We start from the raw sequence: 10,997 nt of genomic DNA on the forward strand, positions 1-10,997 counted from the left end.
TATGATTATTATTATTGAAAAAATATTTTATTATCTTATTTCTAGAATTTAATGAAATTTTTTATTAAAAATAGAAAAATAATAATTATTTGAAGAAAATGACAAGTGTGAAAGACACGTGATTTTTTTTATAGTCATAAGACTTAATTTTTAAGAAGATAGGAAATGAAAATGATTAACTAATTAAATTTTGTCTTTTTTCCAAAGAAACAAAACACTACTACTTCCTTGTGGCGTTTTTATACAAAAATCACCCTAATAAAAATTAATTACTTTTCGAATACCGTTTAAAAAAAATTATGAATCTAGCACCTATATAAATAAACGGTAAATCGATAAAATTTTCTGAAACGGTGTCTGACAAATAATTAAAACGTGTCATGGTGATTTTTGGGTAAAATCGCCCCAAATAACCATATCAATTTCGTCTAATTTTATCAATAGTTCCTATACCATATGTAAATTACAAATGCAGTCTTTATACTTAAATTTAATTAATTTAGTCTTATATTTTTTTAACTTTAAAATTATACTCTAATTCAAAGTAATATTTGAATAATATGACTATCTTATAAAGACTTAAAAATATCAAATCATAAAATTTAAATTAAATTTATAATTTATACATAATATAAAAACTAATATTTAATATAACTTAACAAATTTAACAACTATCTATTTGGATAGATTAAAATTTTAAAAACTACCAAAACTAACATTAGAAAAGATATATATTAAATCTGCAAATTATACATATCACAAGAACTGATTTAAGAATTTCACCTAAATTGAAAAATAGGTTGGGACTTTAGGTCCAATCACCGTAAAAGATAATGCATGTATTCCGAAAGTTAAAGCGTTCTAACATTGCGGCAGGGGAAGGGTGATTGATTGTGTTGAACATTGACCTTATCTATTGTTGAATCTCCGTGGAAAATGCTTTGATATTGTTATATCCATCAAGTTTGACCCAACTGCCTACATTCCTCTGCCTCCAACATGCATTTATGAGAAATGTTCATTTTTGCAAGTGCTAGCTGTGACATCTTTAAGCCAATTAATCACATGGCTTTTACAAATAATTGAACTTCTTTAAAGAACTCAAGTCTAAGGAACAAGAAACTATTCGTTCAAACTCGATTTATTTAAGTTTAATCAAGAGTTCCTAGTAAGGAAGGAAAAGGGAATTTTGATAAGGGTACTGTAAGTGTGAGGGAGGATGGTTCCATAAAATAATAATAGAGAGAAAATCGGTCATAGTAAGAGCATGAGCCAACCACCCCAATAGCACAAGGGTCTACAGGGCCATACCACCTGAAGCCCATTTTTCTTCCCAGCTACAAATATTTGTTAAAAAGGGTTGTTGTACATTCAAGTGAATAAGCTAAAAACTCCTGAATTCCCATGGACCAAGATTGCCTTAGGTTTGTTTCAATGTAGACATGCTAAAAACAATGACTACCTAATCTACATATCTCTCTCATCATGTTGCTTCCCTCCTGCAAGGGATTGCATCCAGGTGGAGTGAAGCCTTGGAGGAATGCCGACCATAACTTCCTTGATAGACTTATCGCAAAATTTATAAATTTTACTAACATACACTTTGCTTCCCTCTGGAGAAAATTACAACATTTGCTCTAGAAATCGTTTCTATCGTCGCCTTTCATTATTGTATGCGGACCGTCATCACAACCAGAACCGGGAGCAATTTCATTTAGGTCAAGGAAGTGTGGTTTTCGTGCACCATCTGCTTCATCTTGCCCGCTGCCGCTTGATTGCTCAGGTGGCTGACTTTGCTCTTTCTCCACCCTCTCCGAGTTATCTTCCATAGCTTCCATAGGTGGATCAACTTCCATTTCCTGGTCATCATCACTGCCATTGAAATCTTTACTTGCTTCTGAGAACTCCCCATTCTCAGTTGCATCTGAGTGTTCATTTGATGGATTGGACTTTTCAGGTTTCGACTCTGTTTCAGATTCCGACAGCTCGTACTGACTATAATTAATACGATTTCTGGTGGCTCTTTTACTACGCCTTAGACCTGACTGAAGCTCATCAACTGACCTTAGCTTAGTTTCCCTCTGAGTACGTCCTGGCAACTTCTTGACTTTTGGTGCCTCGTCACTGTCCTCGCTGATACTAAGTGAATCCTCTTCTTCCTCCTCATCTTCAGCATTTTCCTCATCCCAGTGGTATTCCTCATCTCCTTCTGAGCTGCTGGATTGCCTTCTCTTTTTTCTTTTTCTTAGGTATTCCTCGTCATATACTGCTTCTCCAACTATATCATCATCACTGTCAAAGTCTGCCTCATTGTCTGAAACAGCTTCGACAAACTCCATAACTGAATATCGTTGAGGTCTCTGCCTCCGCCGATTGCTACAAGAGATCATATAAAAATCAGATAAAGTTTACAGCAACGATAGAAGCAATTCAGTGATGAAATTCCATCATACCTACGATCCAATTCCCCATATTTATTATCATCAGAATCATCATATTCAGATGATTTGGGGGAAGGTAGATTGTAATTTTCCTGCTCAAAGCCATGTGAAGGATCACTCAATTTACCATTTGTGGAAGGTTCAGGTTTGGTAACATCTCTTCCACTAAGAGGATCCGGTGATGGTGCTTTCCGCCTGACACAGGGTCAACAGTGAAACCATTTTTAAGGCAGAAAAACAAGTACATATGATCGAAAGGAAATATATCAGTGTGTTCCAGAACATGTCTAGGTTATAAGTTACATACTTAGTAATCTTAATAGCCTCATTTATTGACCGATCATAATCATCTGCAAAATTATAAGAAATTATATCAGCTCAGATCAAGATATTTACCCAAAATCTAAACGCAAAATTATTAGAGAAATATATCAGCTCTATAAAAAGCATTTACCCAGAATCTGAACTTTAACAGGCCCAGACAAGTCAGTTTAACACTGCCAGTATTTATGGCTAGGAACCAAAAAAAACCCAGAAAAAATTGGATCTCTTGTAATTAAAATGCAAAAATCCAGTAAAAAAGGGGTATGTTTGACTTCAAAATTCCTTACCAAATGTGTAAGTGACAGGTTTTCTGTCACGAAGGGAGCGTCCAGGACCAAGCCCATCAACAACCAAAAAGTTATCAAGAAGTAGAGCTTGTCTATGTTGTTTTTTCAGTAACCTCTCCTTCCTCTGAGCAAAAGAATTGGATTAAGAAACAATTTGTACCTTGAAAGAAGGATAACAGTTTTTGTGATGCTGCTCAATGACAAGCAACTTTTTTATTACCTTGTGTTCCTTTTCAACCTCAGGAAGCATGTCATTCTTTAACTTCTTCCCCAGCGATGCTTCCGTTCTATTTTTACTGGCAAAAAGTTTCTCCTGCAACAGCATGAAACAGATAATATCAATAATAGGATCAAATAAAAGCTATAAAAACTTCGCATTTTCAAGCTAACAAAAACAGATCATACACACAAAACTCAGTCTTCAACAGTAAAGGGGGATGAAATAGCTTCCTCATTCAAGCTTGCATATGACAAGAAATTCACATCGATGATCGCATCATGACATATATGATTACTTCCAAATGCCACTAAAGGTTTCTTTTTCTCAATGACAACAATGTAACACTATAGTTTGAAGGTCTTGTGAAAGAAACAGGCAATGCAAGCAATTCAGAAGATGTAAGTTTAGTGTCTCAATCAAAATCATCTTGGTTATGAATTATGAGCCCAGCTTCCACTCCACAAAGAAATGCAAGGGTAAAACTCTGGGAACTTGGATGCAAATGACATGCAAGGATCAAAGCTGATGATGGCATCTATAATCATAGAACATATATATTCCCTAACAATGATCCTCACCTAGTACATAAACAAACAATGGAACATATACCCTAACAACCTGAATTTATTGTAGATCAAAACACTAATCATTATGTTTGTTATGGCCTTCAAATAAGGCAACGGCGGATTACAGGATAATGAATCACAAAAAACACGTGTGAAACCAGTATCCAGGAAAATGAACAGTGGCCTGCTTCCTACCATAAATCAAACTTTGGAAGTAAGCAGAACCACTGGATACTCTTACGAAGCCCATGATATCGACCACTCAGTTCCCTGCTCCTTATTGTTAATGCCACTGTTTAAACCATTATCCATTTCTAGTGGCTATTTCATCCACAAATTGCTGTTACAATGTTACCCCCAAAATCAGAAACCCGGAAACCTAGATCAAGGAGGTTGCTACTGTATAGAGAACTTGGATTTTGCTAGATTATAGGTTTAGCATAAATTATGGTGGAGGGTTATATTTTCACTGTATTGACCTTAAATGAACAAATTACTTGCAGGATGCCACTGTGTTAGTTTTGATTTCGCTAGACAATATGGTTAGCACACATCATTCTAGAGGGTGATTATTTGGCTACACCTACCTGAAACGAACAACTTTAGAACTTTTCCTATAGAACATATGTCTACTCTGAAGGTTTTGTTTTCTAAAAGACACGTACAAGCCGCAGACTCAGTTTTTTGAGCCATGTGGAAAAATAAATAAATAAATAAAATCACAACAATATGGTCTAGTCAATTCTGCAGCCAAGTTTGCCTTGAGGATAGACATTATGGTGCAGGAATCCATTCAGTACATTATATGAAAAGCATAATAACCCAACTTACAGAAACATCTTGAAATTCTTCCAAATTTGTTGCAACTGTTTCCCACAGATATGTTGCACTATTAGGGACATGGGAACCTTTCATCTTTGCTTTCTTCAACTCAACTTTCCTTATTTCCCGGTATAATCGATGACCTACAACAGCATCATCTTCGTACCTGTGCAAACAACAAAAAAGCAACTTACAAAACAATGCCAGTGGAGAAATATTCAGAACCAAAGAACTACCATAAATAATCTATCAAGCGCAACACTCAAACCAAGCAAGCTACAAGTGGGTAATACATAGAAGCTTTTTGACAAGCCCAGGACATTACCAGTAATTAATTCCCTGAGAATCACCTCCGACACGTTCTTTACGAAAGGCTGAAAGTTGAACACCATGTTTAAGTGAGTTGTCAATGTAGTTCCGGATATCTTCTTGCTGCAAAAAGTAACCTGAAATCAAATTCCTCGCTAATAGAAACGAATAGATTTATAGAATAAGACAAACACAAAGGATAACAGATACATCATCTCTCAGTAACTCAAGAAACATTACATTAGTCTGAAATTATGACCTATGATTGCATAGAATTGGAAAAGAAAGAAAACTCTCCAAGTAATGAACCATTCAGCAAGAGCTGCATAACTTAACTATAAGGAGCATGTTACAATGACATAAAAGATCAAAGCAGACATTTAGATCTAAAAGTAAATGTCAGGGAGTTGTTTTCAATGGTGATATCAATTTCCTTCAATGCATTGAGGAACCAAAAGAGAAGGAAGCCTTCAAATTTCATGATAAAGATTTTGGACACATACAGCAAAATCTGTAAAGACAAGCATGTCACTGCATCATTATCTGACAAAACCCAACTGTACCACAGGAGGTGTACAATCATGCAGACCTTAACTACAGGAATTCAGTCATTGGGGACTTATTTGTAATAATGGAAAACTTAAATTTTAGCACCCCTAAACGCTGCTTCAAAATTATAATATAATATTAATGGAAATCAAAGGCATGATCAAGATGAGAGAAACATAAAGCATTTACAAGTGAGAGTAAAAAGACAATTTATTGATGATGATCATACCTCAACACGAATGTCACATAGTGCTTTCAAGATCACAACACGAATTCCAGGATCAAGTGACTTGTATACTTCAATCTCCACCCTAAAAATTAGTATTCATTAGAAACACTAAGCATTACATGTTAAGAGTATTCCAAAAATGTATGGCAACTCACCCATGTGAAGCAACAATGGGAAGATCCCCATCTGCAACCTGAAAATGTCCAAAACAATGTATAAATAGAACTGTAAGCATGCATGCTGCATTTTATTAAACATAAATAGAAGGACTAGAGAGCACAGGTTACCCAATGCCACCAGTCTCTTAATTTTCTGCAAAGAACAGTAATCCAGGTATCACGTGTAAGGGACATCCGAGTAATTGGAGGGATTGCCTGCAATGGAGAAAGTATATTGATAACTCATTGCAGTTCCGGACAAAATACTTTTAATGTACTTGTTTTCAGGCAAACCATTTAAGTTAACAAATTCAATAGAAATCATCATACCCACATGAAGTACAATCTACTTATAATCGTAAATGTTTCTTAGACAACCACTACACGGACAATTAGCATTAAAAGTACCAACCAGAACTCCTTTCACTAATCATAGACATGCATAAAGAGCCATAATGCTTTAGAGTTCATAACTTCGTAGTCACTCTTTGGGACATGTAATCTACTTTTAATGACTGAACTGCAAAAATTAGAAACAAATTCCTGATGCACATTTTGCCCCAGACACCGTCTTATACACAGATGGAAGACACATGGGCAACAGGCAACCAAAACAAGGCAGCTGGCACCCAGGAACTATACATATGATACACTTTAGAACCAAACAATCAAAATAAACATGATGAGCTTCTGATAATTCACATAACTTACCAAACTTATAAACAATTTAGGAAGTAGAATCACATTGTTGGCAATTTTATTCAGTCCAACTTCTCTTAAAGTTTTTAATTTCATCTATGTTGCTCAGGCTCTTCATTTTTCTTGAAGTACCTATGTTCGAAACTCGTGTTTGACACATGGATACAGGGATATGACCCCCAAGGATCCTCCAAATAAATGAAAAACCTTAAAAAGTCTAAAATACCCAAAAAGGATACATACCCATATTCAATACTCACACTCAAGTTTGAGTAACATAGAATTTCTTACATGAGGCCACCTTCAATCCTTTCCGAGTAAATCAGTGTTTAGCTATGGCTAATCTTTGAAGAATATAAAACTCTTTGAAGCTTCTTCCAACTCAATTATAGCTGGCATAATCATTCAAAGCAATGACACATTTCACTACTTTTGCTTCTATACAAGTGTGACATTGACATCCCATTCATAAACTTCCAAAATGTCATCTAGCCATAAAATCCAACAAAATGTCATCTAGACATAATGCTAAATAGAATCATTAGTAGCATGACAACACTTTTCTTCCTTCATGTTTCACCATACTTAATCCAACTCTCTCGTGTAAAAAAATCCAAATAAGTTAGCTTAACAAATCTTTCTTCATGCCCTAGGTTCTTTGTAAACCATGGTATACACTACTCTGAGCAAGTAACAAACTTAGGGACAAACAGCCTTGGAACAACAGTTGTTTTAGACTAGAAATGGTACTACAAGGCCATAATTAAATAAAATTCAACAAAGAGAGGACACAAGATTAACACAATGAATTCAACCTCTTATTGGACAAAAAATCAAATATTTGTGATTTGTCATGTGAGAACATATATCCTGAATTATAAATATTCCAAAGCAAACAATTTATCCATATGGAGAGGTATTTTGAATAATTATGAGAAAAAGGATCAGATAGGGGAGTGCTTGAGGTCCAATTTGAAGATTCAAGTGGGGAATGGTAGGTCAATTGAATTTTGGAATGAGGTTTGGGTTAATGGCTCTTCCTTAAAGAGTCAGTTCCCTGGGATATTCGCTCTATCGAACAATAAAAAAGGAAAAGTGGACAGATTTTGGTTGCTTTGAAAATAATGGTTGGGTTTGGAATATTCAGTTAAGGAGGAACTTATGTGACTGGGAATTGGATCAGTGGATTTCCTTAATGCTTTTGATTGATAATATACGCTTGTCTGAATCAGTGGATGATTTTCTTGGGTGGTCGGGGAAAGGTGATGGTTTGTTCTCGGTTAAGTCATGCAGAATGGATTTTTCATGCAGAAATGGAGATACTTTTCAGTGGAAGAAGTGGGTTTGGTCTGGATTGGCACCTCTTAGAGTGGAAACATTTCTATGGCAGATTACTCATAGGAAAGTGGTTAGAGTGGAACTAAAGAAAAGAGGGGTTAATCTGGAAAATGTCCAGTGTCCATTATGTTATAATTTCGAGGAATTAATTCAACATCTTTTTATATCTTGTTCGGTTGCAATGGAGCTGTGGAATAGATTCTTAAAGTTTTGGGATATTTCTTTAGTTTTGCCCCAAGACTGCTTCCCTACTTTGTTCTTGGTCTTATATTAGGGAATATTCTACCATCTGAAAGTTTATCCCTGAAGTGGTTTTCTGGTCACTATGGAAAGCGAGGAATTCGGTGGTGTTTGAAAAATAGAATTTTGATAGCTCATCTCTGTTCTTCATTTCCAAATTTAGGCTGGCTAAATGGTTTTTAGCTAAATTCCCTAATGCTAATATTCAGGCTGATTTGTTAATAGGGGATACGTCGCTTGCGGACAGAATCCCTACTAACTTATATAAGAAGAAGAAGGTTAATTGTTGGTCTCTGCCCCCTCATAATTTCTTTAAATTCAATGTTGATGGAGCGGTGAGAGGTGATGGGTTGCCGGGCGAAATTGGAGGAGTTTTGAAAGATTCCAATTGCTCTATTTTAACCTCTTTCTCTACGGCTGTGGGACCTGGTCCTCCTATGTCTACTGAGTTAAGAGCTATTAAGCAAGGAATTGATATATTTCTTTCATCGGATTGGGCAATGAAGGGAAGACTAATCCTTGAGAGTGATTGCAAAAAAGCAGTTGATTGGATCTTGATACCTTTTTCTGCCCCAACGTTTTTTCGTTCTTTGGTTGAGGAAATTGGGGCCTCTGTATCTGCTAGGGCTATTATTATTAATTGGATTCCAAGGAGTTGTAATTGGGAAGCAGACAAGCTAGCTAAAGAGGGGATTGGTTGAGGTGTTGTGTTTTATTCTTGTAGTGTTATGTATTTTATCTAGGGATGTTTATTATGTAAGCAGTATCTTATGTAATTATGGTTTATTAATAAGATGAGGCACTCTTTTCCTCCTTCCGCTAGTTGCCTCTTTCACAAGAGCCAACTATGAGGGAGGTTTTTAATGAGGCCTCCTATTCCTATAAAAAAAATAACTTCACTGATCTAATATAAGAAGTCAGAGTCCTAAGGCGAGGAAGATGAACATAAAGAAGAACAAAGTAGATTCATGTGTCATACAATGATTTCCTGGTACTCATCAACAGCTACAGCTATTAAAAAGTGCCAATCCTAGCACTTGAATATGAAAGTAAAAACGCTCCCTGATTGTAAAGTAAAATAGCTCATATAGCTGCATCCCATAAAAGACTTGCATACAAAAGCTTCATAAGGAAATTAACTTCTTAACTAAAGAAAGCCATTATTCGAGACCTAGAATGTATAACCATCCAACTATCACTCTGCAATTTTCAAAAAACCTTGGCAGAAATCTAAAAGCAAAAATGCATCACCGAAGAGAAAAGTCTGACTCTACAAACAACAATTGCCTCAATAAGAACAAAAGCAATACCAACAAGGCAACAACCATGAAAAATAAAAATCTATACAAAAAGGGTATCGTTTGAAGCACCCCAACAATAAAACCATACATTTCAAAAGATGAAGAGGAAAAGAACAAACCTTCATTAAAGGCATATGAATATCTGCTAAAGTATCATTAGGAGTAATTAGCGTTGTTTCAAACTCCTCCGCCGAGAACTCCACAGCTATATTCAAAAGCGGCCTGAAAACCTGTTACACTCAAAACTCGTAAGTTCCCTACAAAAGGCAAAGCCTCATAATGAACTAAGAGAAACAAAACAATACAATGAATTGGAAACTCACATGTAAGAAATTAAGTACTGAAGCAAACTCCCACATTGACCGAATGGTCCACCTGGGCAACTGCGAAGGCTCCGGCGGGGCCACTAACGGTGTAACGATCTTGCTATTAGCGCAACATTGCTGCTGCGGCAACGAAGAATCATCACTCTCGTCCTTGGTTTGTTTCTGTTGCTGCAGGTTGTGCTGCCGCTCCTTCTTCGCCTGCTTCTGCCGGCGCTCATTCGCGGCCTGCTGCTGCTGAGCGAGCCTTTGGGAGGCTCGGATGTACAAGCCCGCGAGGGACGATTGCTCCTCGTTAAGGGCGGGATCGGCGTCGGCGTAGCGTTTGCTTCCGTGGGGGTGGTTTCCGGAGCTTGGGTTGAAAGAGTGTCGTTTTGAGGTGAGTCGGGAGGGATTGGAAGGGAAGGGGAAGAATCGAGGGACATGGTGGGAAAAGAGACAGATCGGAACGAGGGTTTTAGGGTAGTTACGGTAGAATTAAGTGTAGGAGATTTCCATTAGGAAGAAAAGGAGAAAGGAAAATTATTATTACTATTATTATGTATTATAAAAATAATAAACAAATACCCAAAAACAAATTAAGAAAGAGGAAACTGGAATTAGGGTGATTTTATTGATGGAGGTTTGTTTGGGTTAAGAGCAGTCAAGAGGAAAGGAGAACCGAAGCTCCAACCATCCTTCCTTCATTCGCTTGTATCTTTCATCCTATATGTATATTAAATTGGGGGAGTTTCTGTTTGGTTGGACGGAAAATCGGAATCCCAGGGAGAAATAGAAAGGAAAGGTAGAAGAACAAAGCCTGGGAATTTTGTAAGGAGTTTTGGGGTTTTTTTTAATTTATTTTTATAAGTTGTGTTTTTCTCCTCTAATTTGAACTTTTAATTATTTGACATTATATATATGATATTTAAATTATTTAAAATTTTAAATAAAAAAACATTATAAACTTAGCCTTAGGCACCTTAAACTCGATTTGTATTTGGATTCGATTTAAATTTAATAGTAATTAAAAATTAAATAAAACTTTCAGTAAACAATAAAATATTGTAATTTGGATCAACTTGGACAATTGAGCTTCTTCTCTCATGTTATGTTATTCGAAATTTGGGCCATGGGACATTAAATTAATTAACGAGTGGTCCAAAAACATGCCACAATTCACAAATGTGCAACCGGGTCACATAGGATGTC

At 36.1% G+C, this 10,997-nt stretch overlaps 1 protein-coding gene across 1 annotated transcript; it reads right to left on the reverse strand.

Annotated features, from left to right (window-relative positions):
- Nucleotides 1-1,562: 1,562 nt before the first annotated feature.
- On the reverse strand, nucleotides 1,563-10,231 carry LOC120115340 (DDT domain-containing protein DDR4-like). Its single transcript, XM_039136095.1, is given in 13 exon segments — nucleotides 1,563-2,376; nucleotides 2,454-2,636; nucleotides 2,749-2,791; nucleotides 3,053-3,176; nucleotides 3,273-3,365; nucleotides 4,670-4,826; nucleotides 4,986-5,092; nucleotides 5,748-5,829; nucleotides 5,903-5,940; nucleotides 6,035-6,121; nucleotides 9,603-9,713; nucleotides 9,807-10,069; nucleotides 10,072-10,231. Coding segments are annotated over 13 exon segments (2,187 nt in total). The 3' UTR covers nucleotides 1,563-1,637.
- Between the last annotated feature and the right edge of the window lie 766 nt (nucleotides 10,232-10,997).

This window comes from Hibiscus syriacus, unplaced genomic scaffold (genome assembly GCF_006381635.1).
Source record: "Hibiscus syriacus cultivar Baekdansim isolate YM2019G1 unplaced genomic scaffold, ASM638163v2 tig00000050_pilon, whole genome shotgun sequence".
NCBI lineage: Eukaryota > Viridiplantae > Streptophyta > Magnoliopsida > Malvales > Malvaceae > Hibiscus > Hibiscus syriacus.